The following is a 26,162-nucleotide window of genomic DNA, read 5'->3' as shown; positions in this document are numbered from 1 at the left end:
AGATTTATAGTTAAGATCCAATATAACGTACATCACACACTTTGCAAATGCAGATAACCCCACTCATACACACGCATAACTTATATACATCATCATTAGGGGCTCAGACATTTTCTCACACTCACAGATTAGGAGCAACAAAATCAGCAAACCTTACCTTTCTGCAGATACTTTCAAAATTAACTTCTTTCCTAAGTGCAAGTCTGGTAACTTGGTCCGGCTTTATTTCCTGTGGATGAAAGACATATTTATTCCTTTTATGATCAGACTTTACTATTCTAAGGCTTACCTTCCTTACAAGTACTATTATTTCGCGGTATCCTCCACTGATTTCGTAAAGGAAGAAGATCATTTGTTATGTACAGAAATTTTTGATGTTGTTTATGCAAATAATATATTTTCTTATTGACATACACAAATATTTAGGGTTAAGCCATGAAATCGAATTTGAAATTAAAACAACAACCCAAGAAAACAACAAAGAGCTCTCCCTTCTCCCTCTTGTGGATATAATGAAGATGCAACTTCCATTTCCAGCCTTAAGAATTTCCATTAGAATGGAATTAGCATGCCATGAGGAAAGTGGAGTTGGTTAGAAGTTGGATATTTCATGAAACACACACCTCTGACAGATTTTTCATTAACATACATATTATATACAACTTGCATTACAAAACAAACAATCTGTTAACTTGATCAGTAAAATACACTAGGTATTGGCCTTTTCTTCCTAGGTCACTGCATCTAATAAATCATGCAAAACACCAGTTGTTTGCCAGATGGTGACTTTAAAAGCAGTTTAACTTCTGATAATACAGAGCCCAAATAACTTCCATGTATTCATAGTTCTGAAAACTTTGTACAAAGACAGCTAGTTATTCTGATAGTTATTGTGTAGATATTGTTCATATCACTATACTGCAGGTTCCAACTTAAAGAAAATTGAATTTCTGAAACTCTACAAAAGCATATGCCCTAAGTCAAATATAGTAAACTGCAACACTTGTGCCAATTGAGATATTTGTGTCAATATTAGTTAGTATCAGAAGAGCTTCCTCATGCTGAGATCTAAAGGTCTGCAAATTCATCTCCTATAGGTACTGGTGGAAGCCCAACCACCTGGCACACAGAACCCAGACTGGAAAAACACTGGTGAATGTAGGAAACTTACACTGGCAGATAGACAGACTGGATGACCTAATAGAATCTAGAGATGGAAAAGACCTATGATTCAGTTTTCCATGACTTTCAAAAGCGTTTTACAGATGGTGAAACTAGGACACGGTGGTTAAGTGACATGCTAATAGTCAGAGTTGGCGAGAAGTCATGAATGAAGAACTGGAACCCAATACTGTTCATTAAATCTAGGTGTTTCTTTATATTAAAAAGAATCTATATAATAATTTATATGATCTTCATTCTACCTCCTTCCCCCACACAGGAAAAATGTGCCTATTTTTTGTTTTTTAAGGATTTAAATGCAGCATTCTCTTTTAAAGGGAAGCAAGATAAGCTTCAGCCATACCTGCAGTCCTTCACCCCAGACCCACCAGCAGCTGTGCACAGGACACGTGCTAACCCCACTCTCACTGCAGCTGGCTGCTGGAACAGAAGCTGTCCCTTGCTCTAATGACTGAAGCAGTAACATTCAGCAGCTACCTGCTCCCCTGGCACAGGCTTGGGCTCCTACATCCTGGTCTGACTCCATTTGCTGACTCTGTATTTACTCATGGTTGTCCCAGCAGTAGCTGTTACTTCTGTGCTTCGTGTTGCACATTGAGACCCACTATCCACTTCCACAACAGTGTCTGCCAGCTATAGCACTTGTGTAATTGGTGCTGGCCACAGCCAGATAGCAGATTCTATTGCAAATGCAGGGTTTCATCTCTTTTCTACAGGAGGAAAGGCACTCAGCAGGCAGTGGAGGTGGACCTTTCAGTGGCTGTTTTTTCATCATCCCTCAAGAGGATGATGGATAGGCAAGAGACAATGGCTGATTCCAGACCGTGTTCCATTTCACCATCTATCATGAAGCCCCTTAAGAGACAAGGACATGTGCAGCGGAGAGATCTGCGGGCTGGTGCACACAACATGAAGCACAGTGGTACTCTCACCTCCCTGGTGCTCAAGCCAAGATAACAGGCTCCACAGGGGCAGCAACAACAGGGGTCTGTCAGTCAGCTGGGCCTCGTTACGGCTGCAGATGATGACGAGGCCTTGAGCTGAGAGTAAGCTGAATGAAGAGGATGTGGAAAACCACTGGAAATAAGAAAACTGCCGGATGTGACAGATAATGCAAGTAGATGGCAATACAGTTACAGATCTCTGAGAGTTATGTGAAGTACAGACAAGCTTCAGAGAAAGCTGGAGGAGTTCTGGAAGTCTCATGGGGAGGAAATCTTACACTTTCAATGGTACATACACAGACCTACCAGTAACAGCACATACAGTCACATCTATCTACAAAGTCACATCAAAATAACCAAATTTGGGTGTGGTACAACAAAACTGGCAACAATGGGAATAACAAATTATAGGTGGGCAAACACTAAACTGGGACGGAATAAGGGATAGCCAGAGGCAAGGAAAGGCTGGACTGTGAAATGGGACAACACAGCATGCAGCCAGACAGCTGAGCACTGCTGTGGGGCAGCCCTGCTGCTGCATGTCAAGCACTGCAGGCAGCAATTTCACCCTGTTGCCTATGGAAATGTAACAAAGGCTATTCTTCTGGTTTTGGGTTGTTTTTGTTTTGTTTTTGTTTTGTTTTTGGTTTCAACGATGTGGTTATTTAAACTGGAACTGTCTTACACATGACACTTGCAGGCAGAAGAACTTTGGTTTTTTTGACCATGGGGCAATTTACTCAGCTCCTGGCATGACGGCTGCAGATGGAGCTCAACTGTCTGCAAGGGGTAAAAGGATCCTAGCCCAGGAGCTGGCGGGCCTCATTGAAAGGTCTTTAAACTAGGTAAGAAGGGGGAAGGGGACAAAATGAGGACTGCTGAGGTTCAGGTAGCTCAAGGTTCAAAAGTGAACTTGATGGGTGACGAGGGTGGAGTTCAAAGGGATGGAGTGTGGCAGGGGAATGCTGCCTCCCTGAAGTGTCCATACACTAATGTGTGCAGCACGGGAAACAAACAGCAAGAGTTGGAGATCTGCGTGCGGTCACATGGCTATGATCTCATTGCGATCACAGAGACGTGGTGGGACAGCTCGCATGACTGGAATGTTGTCATGGAGGGCTATGTGCTTTTTAGGAAAGATCGGCTGGTGAGGCAGGGTGGTGGAGTTGCTCTTTATGTAAGAGAGAAGCTTGAATGTATTGAACTCCACCTGGGGGAGAGTGGTGTAGCAGTGGAGAGCTTGTGGGTAAGAATCAAGGGGCGGGCTGGTATGGCTGGTATGGTTGTGGGAGTGTGCTACAGGCCCCCTGATCAGGAGGAGGAGGTTGATGAGGCCTTCCACAAACAGCTGGAAGCAGCGTCACAATCCCAGGCGCTGGTGCTTATGGGGGACTTCAATTATTCAGATATTTGCTGGAAAAGCAATGTGGCCAGGCATGCGCGGTCCAGACGGTTCCTGCAATGTGTTGAAGACAACTTCCTGATGCAGGTGGTTGAGGAATCGACAAGGCGAGGGGTACTGCTGGACCTTATTCTCACTAATAGAGAAGGGCTTGTCAGGGAAGTAAAGGTCGGGGGTAGCTTGGGTTGTAGTGACCACGAGATGGTGGAGTTCAAGATCCTGAGTGGAAGAAGTAAAGCAAAAAGTAGGATTGCTATCCTGGACTTTAGGAGAGCCAACTTTGATCTCTTCCGGGGCCTACTTGGAGCTGTCTCATGGGCTAGGGTGTTGGAAGGCAAGGGGGCCTGTGAGAGCTGGTCGGCATTTAAGCAGCTCTTCTTCCAAGCTCAGGATCGGTGCGTCCCTGTGAGGAAGAAATCGGGAAAGGGTGGCAGGAGACCTGTGTGGATGAGCAAGGAGCTCGTGCACAAAATCAAAGGAAATAAGAAGGCCCATGAAATGTGGAAAAAGGGTCTGACTACTTGGGAAGAATACAGGAATGTTGTCAGGGTCTGCAGGGATGCGACAAGGAAGGCTAAAGCCTGCCTGGAATTAAATCTGGCAAAGGGGATAAAGGATAATAAAAAAGGTTTTTTCAAGTACATTAACAGTAAAAGGAAGACTAGGGAGAATGTGGCTCCCCTGCTAAGTGACGGGGGTGTTCTGGTAACGGGGGATGCTGAGAAGGCGGAGATACTGAATGCCTTCTTTGCTTTCGTTTTCAGTGAAAAAGCTCCCCCTCGGGAATCTGAGACCCTGGAGGTTAGTGAGAGGATCTTGGGAATGGAAGACCTCCCTTCTGTCAGGGAAGAGGTGGTCCAGGAGTGCCTAGGCAACACCAATGTTCACAAACCCATGGGACCCGATGGGATTCATCCACGGGAGCTGAGGGAGCTGGCAGAGGTGATTGCTGAACCGCTTTCTGTCATCTTTGAGAGGTCTTGGAGGATGGGGGAGGTGCCTGAAGACTGGAAGATAGCCAACGTCACCCCGGTGTTCAAAAAAGGCAAGAAGGAAGACCCAGGCAATTATAGGCCAGTCAGCCTCACTTCTGTCCCTGGAAAGGTGATGGAACAACTGGTGTTGGATGTCATCTCCAGACAACTGGAAGAAGAGGAGGTTATCAGGAGTAGTCAGCATGGGTTCACAAGGGGGAGGTCGTGCTTGACCAACCTGGTAGCCTTCTATGATGTTGTCTCTGGCTGGGTGGATAGGGGGAGAGCAGTGGATGTAGTCTACCTTGATTTCAGCAAGGCGTTTGATACTGTCCCCCACGACATCCTTATAACAAAGCTGAGGAAGTGTGGGATAGATGAGTGGACAGTGAGGTGGGTTGAGAACTGGCTGACTGGCAGAGCGCAAAGGGTTGTTGTTGGTGGTGCAGAGTCCAGTTGGAGGCCTGTAAGCAGTGGTGTTCCTCAGGGGTCTGTGCTGGGTCCGGTCTTGTTCAACATCTTCATCAATGACCTTGATGAGGGGATAGTGGCCACACTCAGCAAGTTTGCTGATGATACGAAGTTGGGAGGATTGGCTGACACGCCTGAAGGCTGTGTTGCCATTCAGCAAGACCTGGATAGGCTGGAGAGCTGGGCAGAAAAAAAAAAACAGATGAGGTTTAACAAAAGCAAGTGTAGAGTCTTGCATCTGGGGAGGAATAATTCCATGCACCAGTACAGGCTGGGGGATGAGCTGCTGGAGGGGAGCTCTGCAGTGAGGGACCCGGGTGTCCTGGTGGTTGACAGGTTGGCCATGAGCCAGCAGTGTGCCCTTGTGGCCAAAAAGGCCAATGGCATCCTGGGGTGCATTAAAAAGAGCGTGGCCAGCAGGTCGAGGGAGGTGATCCTCCCCCTCTACTCTGCCCTGGTAAGACCTCACCTGGAGTACTGCGTCCAGTTCTGGGCTCCCCAGTACAAAAAAGACAAGGATCTCTTGGAAAGAGTCCAGCGGAGGGCCACGAAGATGGTGAAGGGCCTGGAGCATCTCTCCTATGAAGAAAGCCTGAGTGAACTGGGTCTGTTCAGCCTTGAGAAAAGAAGACTGAGAGGGGACCTGATCCAGGTCTATAAATATCTGAGGTGTCGGGGGCAGAATGGTGAGGCCAGACTCTTTTCAGTGGTGAGTGGAGACAGGACAAGGGGAAACGGCTGGAAACTGCAGCACAGGAAGTTCCGCACAAATGTGCGCAAGAACTTCTTTACAGTGAGGTGACGGAGCACTGGAACAGGCTGCCCAGGGAGGTGGTGGAGTCTCCTTCTCTGGAGATGTTCCAGACCTGCCTGGATGCCTACCTGCGCGACCTGCTGTAGGGAACCTGCTTTGGCAGGGGGGTTGGACTCGATGATCTCTGGAGGTCCCTTCCAACCCCTACAATTCTGTGATTCTGTGATGAAAACAAGACCATATTGTACAGAAGTATGTCAAACACAAATGGCATCTGAAAATACAATGTCATACCAACACTGATAATGGTGGCTCAGATTACTCTTTATCTCTTACTTATAAAGTGATAGTGAAAAAGATATATGCTTTATCCTAAAGCAAATGGAAATGTGGTTTACAGAATAGCTAGGGAGGACAGAAAAAACTCCAACCTTGTCATATGAGGTTTTGACACAACTGAGAAATGCAACATTATTCACATCAAATGCACTCTCAGCTATGCTGACTAAGGCAATTTCAGATGACTCAGAAGAACAGTTTGCCAGCGGTGGCCTGTGGAAACAATTTAGGAGTACCAGTCCTCACACTATTAAAAATTTTACCTATCATCCACAGACAACTTTGTTTTGGCCAGTATTTTCCTTTTTCCTTTATCAGTTCTATCATTTTCCTCACAATTTTTTCAAATTTTCTTACCTAATGCAAGTGTTAAGCCTTTCCTTATGAAATGATGCGGTATCTACCTTCTCTACATGATGATTTTGTTCTTCTTACACTTAAAGAATTTCTCTAAAAATAATAACTAACTGAGTCAGGACATACACAAATTGCTAACACAGCAGCCATACCTAAAATAAAATATTTCTGGTGAAATTTCAACTATAGTTTGTTATTCAACACTGAACTTAGATCTTCTGAGACATTATAATCTTTCTTACCCTTGAATGAGTGTTTGAGGCTACCTTCTCATGAACAAGTTTCATATGTATTTCTTTAGCCTTCAGCCTCATTTTGTTATTTTCTGTAATTTTTCTAGGTTCTTTAGCAATGTAGAAAATACATTCATTTCAGGACAGATCTGAAGATCCTTTTTTTTGTGTGTGTGTAATTTAATGACTATACGGCTTCCAGTTCTAAGCAATTTTTTCTCTTTTCAAAGTCTCTAGAAGTTCAGTATTTTACTTATTATTCAGAGCATAAATATTCTTTGACTCACTGTAAAATACTACTGTTGTGAAGCATGTTTTTGCTTCAAAAACAGATAAAGCTCAACGGAATATCTTCCTAAGAGTGAAAGGAATCCACTATGGCTCCCTAAAAATATTATATGATTTTAAATATACACCAAATCCATGATCAGAGTATAAATTTGCTTGAACTGTGAAGGCCTACTGTAAAGAACTGCAATACTATCATTGGTTATAGCAGACTGACTGTGAAAAAGTGACACTAGCTTTATCCTTGAGACTTAAGAAAAAAGAAATACCTGGGCAGTAACAATGACCCAAGCATATATGCACACTGAAATATCTACAGTATCTCTGAATAATTTTCCAGCAGACAAGAACAAAAGCACCTTTCTGACAGTAGTTACAAAACAACTACAAAGTTGTTTAACGTTTCTACTGAGGGATGAAAATTTGTCCATGTGTTGACTATGTATATATGTGTACATATATTTTTTATATTTGCTCTCATTTTCTACTACAGATTTAAGGGGTAAAATGGGCCAGTTTCTCTCTTGGTAATGTCATATTAAAGAAGGGGACTCTCATTCTGGACAAAGAACCCGTAGCCTTCCTGACTCCTGGAAATTCAAGCTTTCACTTGGCTTTAGTTTTTTCCTCAGTGGAATCCTGGCAATCCAGGTTACACGCATCTTTACCCATCACATTTAAATTACATAAAATCCTTCCAGAGAAGTCTACGGAAATTTGCAACAAATCAGTAGCTGTAACTTGATGTTAGGTAAACTCAGAGCATGTTACCTGCTGCATGTTCATGACTACAACTTCTGGAGTGAAGCTTTTGACAGTTGAAAACCCACTCTTAGTTTTACTGAGTTTTCTGCTTTGTTCACTGCAACATATAACTCAGAACACCCACTTGCCTTCTCTGGCTGAAGGACACTAGAATGCTTGAATGATGTAACCACACCACTTGCTTTACCTGATGCTGAGAAACAGACTAGACAATCATTAAAATTTTCCTGTCCAAAACTGACAAAAAAATAGGTTGATTTCTACTAGGTGAATCAATATAGTAGCAATATTCTAGTACTAAAAATTCTATTACTAGCAGCCGTGAAAAATATCCAGTCCTAATATCCATGTGTTTCTATTAAAAATACAGCATAGTTTGAAATGATGGCAAATAATAAATGGAATTTTTCCATCAGGAATTCAACCTAGAATTTCGCTCTTTCCATTCTAAAAAGACCTGCCATCATCCTCTGTTGCAGCAGACTGCTAACAGACACTTTCCTCACTTCTTCATACATGTGGAAGAAAAAATATTATGCTGGAATTACCAAGAACTGTTGAGGAGGTATGAGGTTTTCAATCCACAAGTGAGAATCCTATAAGGGCTTTAACAGTCTGATTGGAAGTAGGTGGATACACATGGAGTCCAGAATGGTACTGTCACTGTCACACCCATCACAGGCCCAAATCTGAATGATATTCAGAAAGTTAAGAAGGTATACTGACTTGTAAGTTACTTGTTCAGAGTAACTGCCCTTCAAAAATGTCTAAATATCTCTGTGAGGTAAAATACATCTATATTTTAAAGCAGTCTTTCGGGGAAAAAAAAAAAAAAAAAAGTACAAAAAACATGTCCAATGTGTCAGTTTCACAGACTGTGCAGCCCTGAAGGTGTGACTCACACTACCACACTTTGGGGCAGGGAAACTCCAGCACTTAAGCAGTTTACAGAATAACTTCCTCCATGTTTCCACTGGAAAGGCCTTGTTATGTCTTCCAGGTTATGCTCAGTTCATGCTTGGTTTAAGTAAAATGCACTTAAAAACATTTATCTGTAGACAAAACTATGCCAACTACAAATTTATAAAATGATTCGGTAAAGAAAAAAAAGACACGATATGCTCTACTCATGCTACGTTTCAAGATCTCTCTGCCTGGCAACTCACTTTCCTGACAAGACAACATTCAGGACTTCTAATATTTATGCATGTTTACTCTACAGCCTGCACCCTGCACTGAGAGCAAATGAGGGAGTCTACTCACTTGCCCCTGCCATTCTGTGTTTGCTATCTCCCTGGCATCAAACCTTGCTTTTAAAATTACAGATGGAGATGAGATGTGATGCAAGCTTTCAGGGCTTATAAAAATACACAGTACCCTACTGGTTATTAGGAGAAACTACAAAGGACAATAACAAAAGATTACAGGGTGACTGTCTTTAAGAGAATGAATTCCCAATCATTTTAGTATAACATACCAACAAAGTCAAGACTGAATGTTTCAGGTATGCGTGCACTCAAAGTTCATATAGACAAGGTAAATAAACCAGCACAATTATAATGTGTTCTTTTTTGTAAATTAAAATTACAGGTCACATTACACTGAGAGATATAGAGTAGGAATTTACAGTGAAGTAGCAATGCCCTGCATGTTGCACAGACTCCTCATTACTGAATTGCATTAAGAATATGTACTAAAATTGTTTGAATAAATGCCATTTCAGAAGTTTGCATGCTTCAAGAAGGATGCAGCATTTCAATAAAACATTCCATCAAATTAAACTTCTGCTCAACTTACAGGCAAGGTGGTCTGATGCAGGCTGTAAGTAAGAGGATACACAGATTCAGTTTTCCACAGAAATCAAATCTTATTGTAAATACTCAACTCTTGAAGAGCAGACAGCTACCAGAAAGCAAAACCACAACAAAAAGAGATCTCATAGAAGAACGTTCTGTTCCACCAGTACAATCAGCACAGCCTTCCCCCACAATCTGATGGGTGACTTGATGCTATATCATCACATACTGAAACCTGAGGTTTCATCCAGTAAAAATGAATGCATTTCATCTCTAACTGCAGACAAATTAAATGAATTATAATTTAAATACGTTCTCCTGTGCCATTATGATTGAAGATTGTTATTACATCCTACAGTAATTTCAGTATTTTTCACTTCTCAAACATCTACATCCTGTATTTCAATGAAAGAAAAAAAGATATAAAAAGAAAGGGTTTTACAGTTGCTAATTTTTCTAAGTACATACTCAAGGAAATACCACATCTTTCAATATGACTTTGCATTCTTCATCAGTTGCCTTACATTTCTAAAATTTTTTTAGAATCTAATGTTATTCTAACTTGTTTCTTATCTCAATATACTGCATCTCAAAATTAAAAAAGTGTCTTGTTTAAAATCATTAATTTTCAGCTTTGTTGTACTGAAAACAACTTAGGCAGGAATACTAGACTACAGATTAAGAAAAAAATACTGTAAGTTATTTTGCCTTTTAAAGTAACAAGTGAAAGAAATAATCAGAGGAAGTGATCAGAATGAAATAGAACAAAAGAGCAACAGCTACTGCAGTCTCAGTATAGGTTAATACATGGCATTCAATTTTGATGAGAATTAATTCTCACTAACCTGTTAAAAAATGCACTCCAAAACTACAGTTAATCACTGGGAATGTAAGAATGTATTTCAAGTGGAACTAGCCTAGCAATTGTTCTTTTTGTAATCTATACTAGTGTCAGGTTTTTGCTGGCACCAAGTTTGAACATTACTAAATGTCTACAGTATTGCTGTCTCAGTTTAGATCCAAGTGAAATTCAATGTCAACCTGTGTGTTTTTATCTAGGTTTCACTCTAAAATTCTCTCATGTTTTCTGTTTTTAGTGCAATCTAGAAAAACAACGCTATTAAAATTCTCATCAAACCGAACTCATTATTATTGTAAATAGAATTTTGTATAAATTAATAATTTCCTCTTTGTAAATATTCTGCTATGCTAAATTCTGCTGTTTTATACCATCTCTCTTAAAAGCAAACTGTGAACTTGAGGGAGCAATACTTAGCTATACAGTTTAATAACAAAAGAAACCTTAAAATCAATTCCCCCAAACAAGAGTTAACATAGCTAGCTTGTTTAAGCTGTTGTAAAATACCCAAATTTATTTGGCAAATATAAGCTGCTCTTTTCTGCCACGTTTATAAACTAATTCAATATTTCAAGAGGCATGCAAGTCAAATGCCAGCAATTACATCAGTCTACAGAGATGAACACTGTGAACTTTTTTTACTTAGTAAATTAGATTAAATGAAGTGTTTAATTTTGGAGGTTCCCATTTGATTCAGTAGCCACATTCAAGGAGCAACAGTCACTCTGTTCACCATAGCACAAAAAAAAAAAATCAGAAAGTCTGTAATCTTGTGACAATTTCAAAAGTGGCAGGTATTACAAAAAAAACTACGATGAGAAGTATTAAAAAATCTATACAAAAAGGAAAAAACAAGCAAACATGATGATACCAAACTGATTGTTATTTAAATATTTTCTCCTTCAACATCTTTTGATTCTGAATGTCAGTGTTCACTTGGAGTGGTACAACCTGTAGCTTCACTCTGTATTGTCAACTTGTTCCACACTGCTTTTCTATTATTAAAATAGCAACCACATGCAATTTCAGGGTTAACATACTTCCAAGCAGCCTTGTGTTGGCTGGAACTATCTTCAGTTTTGAATTACTATCCCTGGTATTCACAATTGTTGCCAACAGCATTTGTTGCCAGATGAACTGTTTTTCTTAAAACTGAAGAAAAACAGCAGCGCCTGCCAGAAGGGGACGCTACGTACAGCTAGCTACACCTCTTTTCTATGCCTGCCTGTAAGAGCACAAAGCAGCCATGAAAAGGATACACTGCAAAGTTCCCGCCGAAGACAGTGACAGACAGATGGATGCCATTCAGGCGATAAGCTCTACCTCCTAGAATCTGCTTTCACACAGAAATGGAATTTATTAATGAAGGTAGAAGAAACCAAAGAGGTGTGAACAGAGATGGAAGAGCACAAATACAGAGAACCACATACATAGCCCTTTCTCATCCACTTCCAGAGAGCATGAAAAAACTGAGAACAGATACAGTAGAGCAAGAAAAAACTTCCTTTTTCCAATCCCTTACTCTCAGAAATACTCCTTCAATCTTCTTAAAGTGTATAGTAAAGAAGTCAATCTTCTTAAAGTGTATAGTAAAGAAAATAAATTACCTTTGACCTTTTCTAGAGATCCTAAAACCTGTAAAGATAAACCTCCTATTTCATGTGCCCGAGATGAGAAAAAAAGAAAAAAAAAGAAAAACAGCGTAACAGAAGAAGCTAGGATAAACCCAGAAATCAAGGATGCCAAGTCACACCTCTTATAATCTTTCTTATAATCCTTGCCACTTTTTTAGTTTAACTTTTTTTTTCCACCCTCAAATTACAGTATGAAGACTTACACAGTGTGTGGGTAAATAATGGATTCAAACAGGAACGGACCGTCTTTTGCCTGAAGACATGGGATAACAATACAGCAATTTCACACAGCTATGGTAACTCCAAAATCCACCTTCTTACTGATAACAGCCAATTCAGATCCAATGAAAACAAAGCATTAATTCACTACCATACGTATTATTTTGCATGCATTATTATAGAATTTCTTTAGTCATTTCATTGCCTAGTTGTTCCATTTCTGATTCTGTTCTGCAGTGCTTTGGTGCTCATATTTTCACTGTCTTGGGATTCTAGATCATTAAGCTCTGCAACATTCATTCTCATAGATCCCCACAGAACAGCACTGCTGTCTTTCCAACACTGTGATAGCTAGTTATACATGTCTGTCTTCCACTTACTATGTCCAACTCTTCATTAGGAAAACAAGATATATGTTTTTTTCTTTTTAAACAGAGGCTTTAGTGAAAGATGGCGAAAGACTATTTAGAAAGTTAAGACTAGATACTGATTCAGTGGGCAATATTTACTGCATCTATTGATATCTTAGAACTCCCATTCATTTGCAGAACATTACTTCCATTTCCTAAGCATACAATTATTCTGCCTTACCCTATTCACCCACACGCTTGCTGAATTTTTTCCTTAACAGAAGTGCCAATGAGACTGTCCAGCACTGAAGTCATGTTTACATTAGTATTACATTCCCAGAACAGACTTTATACATATTCCTCACAAGCAGGAGACAACCATGAGGGAAACTACACACAAAAGCAATCAATTAGAATAAAAAAAATCGTAGCAGCTGCAGTCACCATTCAGAATTAATTAGTTTCTGTGTGACCATAAAGAGATTTACGGTAGGCCTCCTGCTTCCCTCAACAGAAATAAGAAATTTCCCTCTAGAGGGAATAAGAATAAAACCTTTACCACATTATTTAAAAAGAATTTCTTTTACAGCTGTGAAAAATAAGAGATGTGATTTCTGTGTGAAAATTTCTTCAGAAGACAGAGTCCCAGAAAGGACAGCTGATTAAGGGGGCTGAGACTAGTGCAGGACTGAGTTTAGCACAGATCCACCACAGTGACTGAACAGACTTACTGTCTACTGAAGATACTCTTCTTAGCTGCTCTAGAAAAACATGAAACTACAAAGACAGGGTGGTATACAGCAAGAGATTGACTGGAACTGCTGTAGAAGTACTTACACCACAGCATGAGATGGCCAAACTAGAAAGTAAACTTACAAAGTGATTACAGACATACTCTTTTCTACCTCAAATTTACATGAATTATGGAAAAACTTAACAACAAAAGAAGTGTATGTTTGGAATATAGATACATGTTTTCAAAATGAGCACAAGAACATGCTGACACTTCTCCGGTTATTTTGAATAATAGTAACAAGAAGTGTTTTGGTTTGCTGTCACTGCTCAATTTTCAAATAAATTAAGGCATATGGGTTTCATTAATTTGTTTTTGGTACTACTGCAAAGGTTGCATCTTTATTAAAGCAAGCAATAAAAATACTTATGTAGGACTCAGAAAGGAGATGGAGTCTCATCTGTGAGCCATATTGCTAAAGAAGTGAAAATAGCTTATTTTGCATCCTTACAAAAAAAAAAAAAATATCTCAACAACAAAGTAGTAAAATTCTTATGCAAGACTCAATAGGAAAAAGCTTCATCTGCAAGCCATATTTTTAAGATAGTTGACAGCCTTTATTTAAAACCTCCTTTAATATTTTCCTCAAATTGTCTCAAATCCAACAAAATGCTGCCTTTGTAATCTGTTTTCACTTTGTAAGTAAGAATCTAATGTGAACAAGAAAAGGAGCACATGGTAACTGCTTCTATTTCAGTATTTTGTCAATGATGGAGCCTTAAAATGAAGCTAGTGTTTGTTATATTTACTGTCTTTATATTTAAGAAGCTAAACCTAAAGCAGTATCTGATGTTAAAAAATCATTATTTCTGTTATCATAATAAAATACAAAAGTAGGAATGGCTGTCAGTTGCTTTTACATCCCAGCTTGAAATTGTATAGTATAAGCTTCTTCCCCACATTCTTCTCTCAATTTTCTTTTTAAAAACTCAACATATTATTTTACACTTGCAATCTAGGAAAAACAACAAAAAACCACCAGCTTTCCAATATAAAGGTTGTTAAGTTTGCTTAGTTAAAATATCTAAGAAGGGGGAAAGAACAGATATTAGTAGACTAGCAGTTCTATTAAACGTGAGATTACTCATTTTGGCATCAACATGATTGGAAGCAATGAACAAGTGAAAACATGAAGCACTATAAAGATTAAAAATGGGACAGAACTGACACCTCCTTTTTTATGACACTGGCGCCCAGCGTAAGAGGTGGATGTTGGTGGTATGGCAGCAAAGGTTGAACCTTCCCACCAATATTTAATTACATGTTGTTGCCATGTGACAGATGGCAGCACAGGAGCAATGGGACAAAATGGCATCTGGCACAGAAGAACAGATGAAGCAAAGATGTGGAAACGAACTCCTCCTTGTGGAAAAACTGCACCAACTGATATTCGTAAACACTTGCTGAATGTTTATGGAGACCAAACAGTGGGTGCTGACTCAGTGAGGTGGTGGGTGGTGCATTTCAACAGTGCTGACAGTGATGTGAAAGACAAGCCACGTTCCACATGGTCATTCTTTTTGTCATACTACAGAATGAAGAGCGTCGGCACAAACTGGCAGATTACAACTAAGGATCTGTATAAGGAGCTAAAGATTGGTCACAATTCATTGGAAATGATGGTGGCAATGCTAAAATATCACAAAGTTTTCACCAAATAGTGTGCTCAGAAAGAACACTATTTGCAAGTCTGTAAGGATCTACTGAACTAACATAAGGCTGAAAGTGACATATTATTATCACATTATTACCTTGTATGAGATGTGGTGCCATCACAAGCCAGAGTCAAAACAGCAGTCTATGGAGCGGTGACATGAATTTACCATTAAAGTTCAAGATGCAGACCTCAGAGAATAAAGTGGATGTGCACTGCGCTTTGTGATAGGAAAGGGGTGATTCTTATGTTTCCTGCAGCCTGGACAAACCATCAACACAGATTAATACGTCTTGATGCTGATTAAGCTGAAGGCTCAAGCTTCCAGAATCAGGCAGGGGAAGACTTAATTTCTCCTGCAAAATGAAAATACCAGGTCTCATATCAGTTTGACGACCATGGAGTACATTACCAATCTGGACTGGCTTTCCATGCCCACTATGTAGTCTGTATTTGGTGCCTTCTGAATTCCATCTGTTTAGGCCAATGAAAAACGGACTGCATGGACAACATTCTTCTAGCAATGATGCTGTCATTGCTAGATGCTGTGAAATGATGGGTCAGCTCCACTGGTACAAATTTTTATGAGCCAATGTCATGATTTTGTGATTTTTGGCTTTCGGTATTCCACATCATAACATCATGTGGGGCACTGGGACTTTAACTGTTAATGCTCAAGTCCTGGGTACCTGCCCTGAAGAGAAGAAGAACTACATTCCCCAGGGGACCTTGCGGTCAGGGAGAGGAGGTTTAACTCCTGCAAGGCCACCTGATTTCTCTTTCTCGCCTGCCCTTCGTCGTGGGCGCTGCTCCCGTCTCCCTGCTGCTCAGCTGCACTGCGCATCTCACCTCAGCCTTGTGGTGAGGCCTATCCACCTTTCAGACATTCTCTCTCATTATATTTGATTTATTAGCTTCAATTCTGATTATATTGTATTATAGTGTGTTATCTTGCATTCCGATAATATACTTAGTAAATTAGTTTGTTTCTCCTCAGATTGTTGCCGCTGTTTTAATTATTTTGGGGTCCCCTGTTTCCTTTTTTTCCAGAGGCGTGGATCTGCGGATCCCTCCGCCACGCTCGTCACGGAACCGGGCCGAACCAGCCCGTAAACCGTTGACAGCCAAGCATGCAGGCTCCTCTTCAGAGCTGGTGACAGCATAGCTAATGTTGGTGACTATGTTGAAATACAGCATTTTGTAGCTGAGAACTTGCTCTATCAAATAAACTAAATGAAAATACATTATCATGTTATGTGAAGAGTTCTTTATGAAATCACTGCTCAATAACTCAATAACATTGATCACTAACTTAAGAAAAGGTTTCTGAGTGTGACATTTTACCAGTATTAACTCTGCTGTGTCAGGAAATTTGAATGATTTATGTGAAAGCTGTCTTGTTTCTCCTCCATGATGAATCAGGAATATTTCTATGCCAAGTCTGTAAAGGTCTCTTAGTCTAAAACCCAACAATGCTAAAAAAATATGTGAACAAATAGTGCCTTTCAGAACTGTGATTCATAAGAAAAAGAACAGGCACTTTTATTTAAGAAACAAATATACTGTATAGTCAGAAAGCATCTATTTGTTCATTTTAAAAGATAAAAAAAAAAAAAACCTAAAAAAAACAACCAGGAAGAGCAATTTTTACTATTAAAATTTTATGAATATAATATTGGTGCACTTTTTTTTTTTTCTTTAAACAAAAAGGACTACTGATTTAATAGCTATTTGCCCAGGAAGTTGGAGTTTTTCCTCCTCCTCCTCTGCTGCTCACTCCTCCTATTCAAACAATTTCAAAGCAAACTTTATTTACCACTCTCCAAATTACAAATCTGTCCTCTCTCAACAATCAGACTTACAGTCAACACTTACAGGTCCTGCAATTATAAAACTCAAGTAGCATCAGTGTCAGCAGTTGTCACTACTGACAACCGAGGTGCTCCTTTAATTCCACACAGCTCATTCTCTGCTTGGCGAAATGACAGCCTCATTATTAGAGGGTTGTTTTTGTTTTTTGTTTTTTTTTTTCAAAGAAGTATGTAACAGCATGAACACCAGAATCAGTCACTTGTCTCCAGATACCTTAGTTTAGGGGCCTCGTTATTCTAGATTCCATCTTCACAGAAACAGGTAGCCCAGGAAGGCTGCTAAGGGCATTCCATGTCTGTTTCTTTCCAGAGACATTTCTACACCCAGTGTATACACAAACTAGAAGACATGGAGGTGTTTTAACTGACACTGTAAGTTACCTAGAATTAGGCGGGGTAAACCAAGTCCAACCACTGTTGTTAACTGCAGGGAGCACAGAGAAAAAAGTAGACTGAAAGAAACCTTCTACCAACTTATAAAACTACTTGAACTAATGTGACCAATACAGACTTAAGTGCTAGCAGGCATTAGGATGTCTGTGCGAGCCAGTCATGAAAGTAAAAGCACCATGTGGACAACACTTATGTTGTTTGACTGCTGTTTTACAGAGCAACAGCGACAGTGTCCTATTGTGGAGAACCTACTTTAGCAGGGTGGTTGGACTCAAAGGTCTCTTGAGGTTCCTTCCAATCCCTGCAATTATCTGATGAACGTTTCCTTTTCCCCTTTACTCAACTGTAGAAGCTCAGTTGTTTTACAAATAATATGCTAAAAAAAAAATCCATGAGATGCCATCTGATGAATCTGGCAAAAAGCATGTCATGAAAATGGATTAACAAAGCCTTTCTATTAAGCAGCTTCTCTTGAAGACTATGCTTAATTGGTAGATAAATAAACAAACAGATAAAGGTCACTCAACCACTGTAGTTATTGAGGAAAAAAACACTCATTTAACGTCAAAGTAGTTCTCTCATACAATAGAGAATGCTTGTGCTGAAATCTGGAGTCTGCACCCATTCCAAAACACACCGTTGTAACATTGTCTACTAAAATCAAGATACAAGAAGTAGAGAACACTAGGAAGTTATAAAATCTCTGAAGCATTTGCTCATACATCACAATGCAAAAAATACAAAACCTGTATCAACTGACAGAAGAGAAAAAACTGAATCCCATGCTACCTGGCTCCTGAAGGTAAAGTTTCAAAAACTAAAACAGAACTTTAAAGCTGAAAGAAATATTCCAGTAGCATGTCATTTAAAGCTGAGAACTGATATTGACAATACCATAATCAGTTATACAAAGCATTTCTTACCCTCTTAATTGGCACAAAGAAATTAATTCCTGCACTTAACTGTCAAAGTGCAAACTTCAAGCGCCATTCAGACCAGATAAATTCAAGTTTAGTTTGGCAAGTTTAAGACTCAAACTGTTTAGCACCTTGACAAATGCAGCAAGCAAAGATGGAAATATGGAAACACTCTTGATTTTCCAGATGTGTTACGGTAACAGCAAAGCTGACCTAGAAGATATTTCAGGGAGGATTCAGTAATGCAGTCCTAAAAACCAAAGCTTTTTATTGCTAAGCTTAACTCTATTTAATATGTAAATACACAAATATGGTAATACCTTCATAGCGTGGATTTCTTCTATTAATCTTTCAGCTCGTTTTTGGTTCTTTAGCTTCAAGTCCTCTGAACCCCTGTAAATGAAGTCCTTATTAAAAAAAAACCGTGAGTTTTGTTCACTTTCTTATTAGAGAATGGTCATACTAAGTATCTATCAAGCAATCATAAGAATGAGCACAATCACATCCCCTTGATGTGATGAACACTGTGGTGAAGAGTGGTTCAGTAGTACAGTGTTTCTCCTGTTATGAACAGAAAAAAAACAACACTGAAGATTTAGCAAAATAATCAAAAAGACAAGCACTACTTGATTAGAAGGGAATGACAATTCTTATCACTAACACATAGGAGAAACTGCTATTTCAAATACAACTGCATCTAAGATCTGCAACATTTAAATATGAATGTTTAATAGGCCCATATAATTTGCTAAGTTTATGAAAGAATAGTACATTCAATGTACACTTCAAACACTGTAACAGACTCATCTTTTTTTTTTTTTTTTTTTTTTTTTTATCTCCAGTGAGATAATAGAAGCCACTTTGGGCCTGTTGTCTTTGGAAGTACAATCTTGAAAATGTTGCTTTAAGAATATTAATCCTAATTATTGAAAAAGCATAATTTGTATAAATATATACACTAAATAATATTTTTTGTTATACAAATTTGCGGAGAACTGCAGTGAGAAAATAATGGACAATTTGTGATCAAGAGCAGAAGAGCATAAAAGATCAAGTCTGATGGCTTTGGAAGTGCTGCAAAAGGTCCTTTGAGTTGGTTAACTTCCAAATATTAAATCCTTTTAAAACATGTTAGCTCTGTTCTACTTCATGAAACTACTTTACAGTTAGTATTTTGGATCTATCTAAAATAAAGTAAAAATACAAATAGAATAAATGTATCAGTGTGCCTTAAGTTTTCAATGTAATGCATGTTTACCTCTTGCCCCTGTTATTTAGAAGACAATCCAGTTACTGTCTCATTTATTAAAACACAAACAAGAACAACAATGTTTAAAACTGACTTTTTCAACTTCAGTTTCCCGATGTGTCTGGTCAGTCTGCGAATGGTCAGGACTCTGGCTTTCTTCACATCTTTTCTCATCTTCACAACCTGTCAGAAAGAAGGAAGACAGTATGAAGCTCCTCCCTCTTGATGAACTTCCATATAAAACACATCTGTTACATTAAGTTACATTTCAGAATCAACAAAAGCCATTCTTGAAAACGGAATGCATTCTTCTGCTACCCAAATTCCAGTTGAAACAAATTCAGATTTCATTTAAAATCAAGCTGCTTTCACAAACATCTGAGGAAGAACAATCAACAGTCTAAAACTGCCTAAACAGGAGACAAGACATTCCTAACTAGCCATATTTTAATATTATCCTTAGAGCCAGACTGAGCTACAGATTTGTAAAGACTCATCTTTTGCCTTCAGTTTGTTTGTTTTTGTCCCGGTAAAAGGGTACTTTTCCATTAGTGCATCTTATTTTCATTGTGAAACGTTTTAAAAGATCTAAGGAAAGATTCTCAACTAAACACTATTTGTTATTATGAAAAAAAACCCAACAAGATATGCAAATCTTTCTATGTATCAGATTTTTGTTAAATATAAACACATAAAGAGATATTCAAATAGATCTTCAAAATCTCTATGCAGATATTCAATGCGCTACACTCAATTTCAACTTCCTACTCTACATAGTTCCCTCTACCTCCCAGAATGTATTTTAACATTAAAGAAAACCTGACAGGGATGTTCTGGTCTTACTTCTCTCCCAAAAGTAAGAGGAAAATAATTACAATTGTTAGTAAAAAGGTGGTACTAACAGAAAAATCCTTGGAATCTTTTGGTTTAAAATTCCATCATGGGAAACCTTAAGACAAAACAGAGTCTTCACAATGAAGCACATTTCAGAGAGATAGATTCAACAACTACTTATAGTATTGCTAAATTAACTCTCAAATATTATCTATTAAAATACATTAGGATTTCATATTTAAATATACAAAATATGAAATATTTAAACAAAAACATTGTTGCTCCTGACAAAAAGTCAAATTTATCTTAAGTTCATGTAATGTGGGTAAGAAGCTGGCACCTCTTTCTCAAGTAAGTTCTTGACCTCAAATTTCTACATTGGCTTATAATTTCTTAGAAACAACATGCAAATGACTGCATCTTGCCCAAATATCTGAGTTATCATCCAACCAGTTCTCCCAGGGAATATTAGCATTAGAAACCAAAATCAAGTTCAACCACAAAACAAAGCAACAAAAAAAATCTTCAAAGCTCATTGAGGAACATTTCACGTGACACTATGATGGAAAATCTGAGACCACAAAGGCAAGAAGTCATTACTTGTTTGAAAAAATGACATATTTTGCACACACCTTATTACATTTGTAGCTAGGTTACTTGTATAAGTAAGCATTTAAGCTTCATATTATGCTTAGTAGCAATTCTACTGAAGCACTAATCTGTTGAAATAATTTCTAGGAACAGGACCCTTGAATTAAAGGTCCCTCCTCTTGTCACACTGAAGGAAAAAAAGCAATGCTTCTGCTGAAAGTAGGAGGGCAACTGCCATGTGGTAGTTATTTGAAATTGCACAGAGAGAAAAGGGAAAATATGTTGTTTGGTAATAGGCAAGATAACATCAAAAAGGGCAAACTGGGCCAAACTTGTGGTCTTCTAATACAGTGACAGCATTGGAGGACAAGGCGAGATAACTGATGCCATTTACCTTCACTTGTGCAAAGCCTGTTGTATGGTCCCCCACAAGACAATGACACTGACCGTAGGATTAGCATATTGGCTGAGTTTGGTCAATGGCTCTAGGAGTCCAGGTGGAGGTTGGTGATAAGCAGTATCCCTGAAGGAACTGCCTTGGGACTGCTGCTGTTCAATATCTTTATCAGTGACACACACAGTAGGATTGAGTGCACCCTCAGTGAGTTTGTGGATGAGATCAAGCTCAGTGGTCCATTTGATACAACAGAAGGAAAGGTGTTTGAGAAGCTAGAAATGAGCAGGTAGTGAATGCTTGAAGCCTGGAAGGACAACCATATCCTCTGCTGCATTTAAAAGTGTGGCCAATGGTCAGAGGAGGTAATTCCCTCTTGTGAGGCTCCATCTGCAGTATTCCACCCAGGGGTCCTCACCGTAACAGAAAGTCCTCCTATTAAAGGAGGCCCATAAAAACACGAACTGGAAACTCCTGCTGCTAAAAGGTACTGAAAGAGTTGGAGTCGTTTAGCCTTGAGAAGAGAAAGCTCCAGTGGAGACATGACTGTAGTGTTTCAATACCTAAAGGAAAAACTGAAGAAAGATGGGGATGAGCCTTACTGCTAGGGCGAGTAGTGAAAGGACAAGTGGTCATGGTTTTAAACCATTAAGAAGGAATATTTAGATAACACGTTAGGACGAAACTCCTAAGTTAGTGAGTGGTGAGTCACAGGAACTCTGCCAAATCTGTGCTTGATAGCTGCACTTTGTAAGTCTCCATGCACTGACAAAGACATGCTTAACATTTGCCATCTTAGGGTGTAACCAATTTTTTAACATTTTATATTGAGGGGAATTATCTTTTTAAATAGTTCCCTGTAATAAAACTTCCTATAAATAGAGGAAAGAAAATAAAGTGCATTCTAGTTGAATACTTCTTCGATTCTACATATGTTCAAAAAGATGTAAACTGGGTACACCATTTCAGAAGGAAGGTGGTTGCTTTTTGTTTGCTTTTTGATGCATCTCTAAGCTACAAACTCATTTGAATTCGAAGAATTCATACAGTGACTTAACATGGTAGTTTCTGCATACCCAAATACTAAGTATATTTAACTTTCTCTCCAAAATGTTTTGTAATGTATTTTTATAGAAATCTTAATGCAGACACAGCATGTTTCTGGGGCATAAATGAGCCAAGACCCAGCCTCTCCAGCTGCCAGCCAATAAAATCTCTGTAGACATATGACAGCAGGAATGAGGGAAGGTATTCACTCCTTGGCAGGCTAGGCACATCAATTTATGTAATCCACAGTCACTTCTTTCACACGGGACAGTATGCATCAACTCTGTTCTTGGAAGTACTCATGAAGTTCTCAAGAAAGCAGTCAGTTATTTGGAAGAGAAATGAAAAAGGCTTTGCTTCAGATATACAGTGTGCCTGAAACAACGGGCCTTAAACTACCATTGTGGCTACCAGGACTCACTGAACTGTCAGCTTCTGGCATCAAAAAGCGAGGCAGGCAAACAACTAAACAATGAAAAAGAAAATAAAAAGTCAAAGAACCCCCTACGATCCTCAAACAGAAACAGGTAAACAAAAAAAAAAAACCACCACAACTGTGGTGGCTTTTAAAAAATTGTAATAAACATTTACTCATAAAAAATAATGGGTTTTTTTTGTAAATAAATAATAAAAGACAACAAAAAAGGATGAGTCTTGGCATTGAAACTTGCAACAGCTAAGCTATCAGACAGGGTCAGACTTACCAATGCTTTAGGGCACACAGACAAGAATTTGTAATATACTTAAAGGCAACAGTAAGCTCAAAAGAATAATTACAGCCTCAGGCAAATCTCAAAGCAGACCTATCAATAGCAATACATTCCAGGATTCCTAGAAATTCAGGAAGCATGCTGTTGTAAAAGGAGGTAACCACTTCAAGGATTCTTTGCAATAAAGTACATGGGATGCCTTTTGTTTTGGAAGACACTTGGTTTTGCAGAAAAACATTACCTAAGAAGCAACTGCACTCTAATTATTAAATAGTAAGAAGTACTGGTCATAGTTACCAAGAAATATTCCACAACTGTATTATAGATAATTTACAAATTTTTAAATCTATAAGAAATAATAGTGGAAACTAATTTACTTTCAAAAACAAGCCAATATAGTGAAGCACACTAGCCAGAAAGAATATAAGAATGTTTCAGAAGTAAAAACCTTAGCTTAGGAACCACATCAAAAATTACATCCATTCTACACTATGCCTTTCTTAGATGCTGTAAGGGGAATTTCTATTACTAAATCCTAAACAAAGATGAAATGCAAAAAAAATACCATGTGTGTAGCTCTTCCACAGAATAGACTTCCACTGCCCCAAAAGTTTGCAATATAAAGCAAGTGTTCACCAAAACAGGATGTATGTAGGTTGCTCTGAAAGTAATGCCTTCTATTTATTTCCATGGAAACTACAACAGACACAAGGAGTACAACGACACACATAATGAAGGCATTACTTCTGGTGCAGCCCTTGTACACCTGCCAGGTTCATATAAGCATTTTCCTGCCATACGATGAAACCAATTTCTTCTCTTTAAAGAGATTAAGGGAGATAGGATGATCAGGAAATTACTAGCCTGACAAGAACTGTGTAATCTTAGAATCATAAAATATCTTGAGTTGGAATGGATGTTGAAGATATTCAGTTCCAACACTCCCTGCCATGCAGGGTTGCCACCCACAAGGTCAGGCTTCCCAGGGCTCATCCAACCTGTTCTTCAACACCTCTAGGTATGGGGTACCCACAGCTCCAGACAGCCTGTGCCAGTGACTCACCACTCAAAATCCTCTCCTATCATTTTACCTTTGCCAAATTAGTGCAATTTACTGTGGTGGATTATAACATGAATTGTTCTTTTCAGTATAACATATATTAAAAGGATACTTGGCCACGAGGCAGGAGCTCCCAGTACTTGTAATGACAATTACTGGGAAGAGCATGGATTCTTGTGGAGGCTGTGAATCTGGAAAGCAGAGATGTGATTCAAGACAGCCAGTATGGCTTCACCGAGGGCAGACTGTGCCTGACCAATCTGGCGGGTTTCTACAATAGAGCAACAGCATTGGTAGACAAAGGGAAAGTAACATCTACCTTGACTTATACAACTACCTGATGGAGAAGAAACTGTCTGGATGGCCATATCCAGAGATCTGTGGTCAGTGGACCTATGGGCAGGTGGAAGCTGGTGACAACGGTGTCTATCTTGGGACCGATGCTCTTCAGCATATTTACGATAGACAGTGGGATTGAGTGCACCCTCAGCAAGCCTGCTAACAACACTAAGCTGGCTGGTGCAAGTTATACAATGGAAGGGATGCCTTGAAGGGAGACCTGGACAAGCTCAAGAAGTGAGTCCATGAGAAACTAATGAGGTTCAACAAGGCCAAATGCAAAACACTGCACCAGAGTCTGGGTGATCCCAAACAAACAGATGTACAGGCTGGGCAATGTATGGATTGAGAGCAGCTCTGTGGAGAAGAACATGAGGGTGTTGGTGAATTAAAAGCTTGATATAAGCTGGCAGCAAACAACCGCAGCCTGAAAATCTAACTAATAAAAAACATTTACAAAAGACTATTTAATCATATCTTTGGTATAAAAAATTCCTTCTATTATTTTATGGAAAAAAATAGATTTGTTTGCACGATGATATTTGAACTACTGTTACAAATCACTTAATTACAACTAACAGAAGTCTCAGAAGGAATGAATCTGTGCTAGGTATACTGTCAGGAGCTTTTGATCACACACAGTATCCTTTTTAAATTAATGGGATATAGTTAGTGCACATAATACAATACAAACCATCATTCTTGTTATTTTAAGCAAGTTATTTAAGAGTCTTCCACACAATTAACTATAAAAAAGCCTTTTAAGAAAATTGTCATGTTTCCTGAAAAGAAAATGAGGCAATTTGTAATTATTAATAATAACAGTAATAATAAAAGTTTGTTGTAGGTTCCAAAAGCCTAAATAACTATGGAAAGGTCCTTAAGATCCATGATGGCAACAAAACCGCCATCAAGCAGCGCAGACAAAATGACAGTACAGGCACATCTCACATTCAAATTCACATGATTAGTCAAAGATTTTTGCATTCACATTTCTAAAACAATACCAGCAAAGTTCTCAAAGAAACTCTACATCAGAATAAAATGTTATATTTGGTCACTTCCAAAACTTGTTTTGAGGCCTTGATAGGCAACATGCCTCCAAATGAAGCGAGTTTTCCATCAATTAGGAAAAAATAAAAGTGTGACTAAAGGTTTGTGGATGCACTGAGAAAGGTATGCATCTGTTCCAAACTGTAGTACCAACTATGCTTCACACAACAACAACAAAAACCAACAAAATCTACAACAATCTTAAAAAAAATAATAATAATAACAACAAAAAAAATCAACAGATTAAGAGAAAAAATAATCAGTAATATTTTTATGCCCAAACCTTCTTTAATATAAACTACTGAAAAATAATAGAATACTACCAGAGCTGCACCGAAGATCTAGAACTCAAAGTTACTTTGCAGTTGGCCCCAGCTATCCAAAATGCTTAACAGCCAATAAACTGATGGCCATGTTTTTTCCCTCGGAGCTGCCTGAAGAACACTCTATTCTGATCAGCGAACACCTGTAATGCTATACAAACACACAAACATTGAACCAAGAACTTCTTCCTCCTTCCTAAAACAGCGATGTCCCTTCTGTATCAAGATCAGACTTAATGTCCAGGCACAATTACAAGAAATTTTCATTCATAGTTTGAAGATATTATTCCAGTGCAACATTCTGTATTTCTATACATAAACATCTGAATTCAGTTTGAAATACAAGGTCCACTATGTCTCTTCATCA

At 38.8% G+C, this 26,162-nt stretch overlaps 1 protein-coding gene across 1 annotated transcript in view; it reads right to left on the bottom strand.

Moving 5' to 3' along the window:
• SRFBP1 (serum response factor binding protein 1) overlaps positions 1 to 26,162 on the bottom strand; it is a 64,830-nt gene that overhangs the window by 22,638 nt on the left and 16,030 nt on the right. Inside the window, exons 2-4 of the mRNA XM_042829411.1 lie at positions 19,539 to 19,627; positions 18,516 to 18,588; positions 158 to 229 (exon numbers count right to left, since the gene is read on the bottom strand). Coding sequence (XP_042685345.1) covers positions 158 to 229; positions 18,516 to 18,588; positions 19,539 to 19,627 — 234 coding nt within the window. The remainder of the gene's footprint in view (positions 1 to 157; positions 230 to 18,515; positions 18,589 to 19,538; positions 19,628 to 26,162) is intronic.

This window comes from Centrocercus urophasianus, unplaced genomic scaffold (genome assembly GCF_019232065.1).
Source record: "Centrocercus urophasianus isolate 14NV4802_14NV808 unplaced genomic scaffold, USGS_Curo_1.0 seq_31, whole genome shotgun sequence".
In the NCBI taxonomy this organism is placed as follows: Eukaryota; Metazoa; Chordata; class Aves; order Galliformes; family Phasianidae; genus Centrocercus; species Centrocercus urophasianus.
Note: the sequence above shows the minus strand (reverse complement) of the source record. Positions and strands in the feature narration are given on the sequence as shown.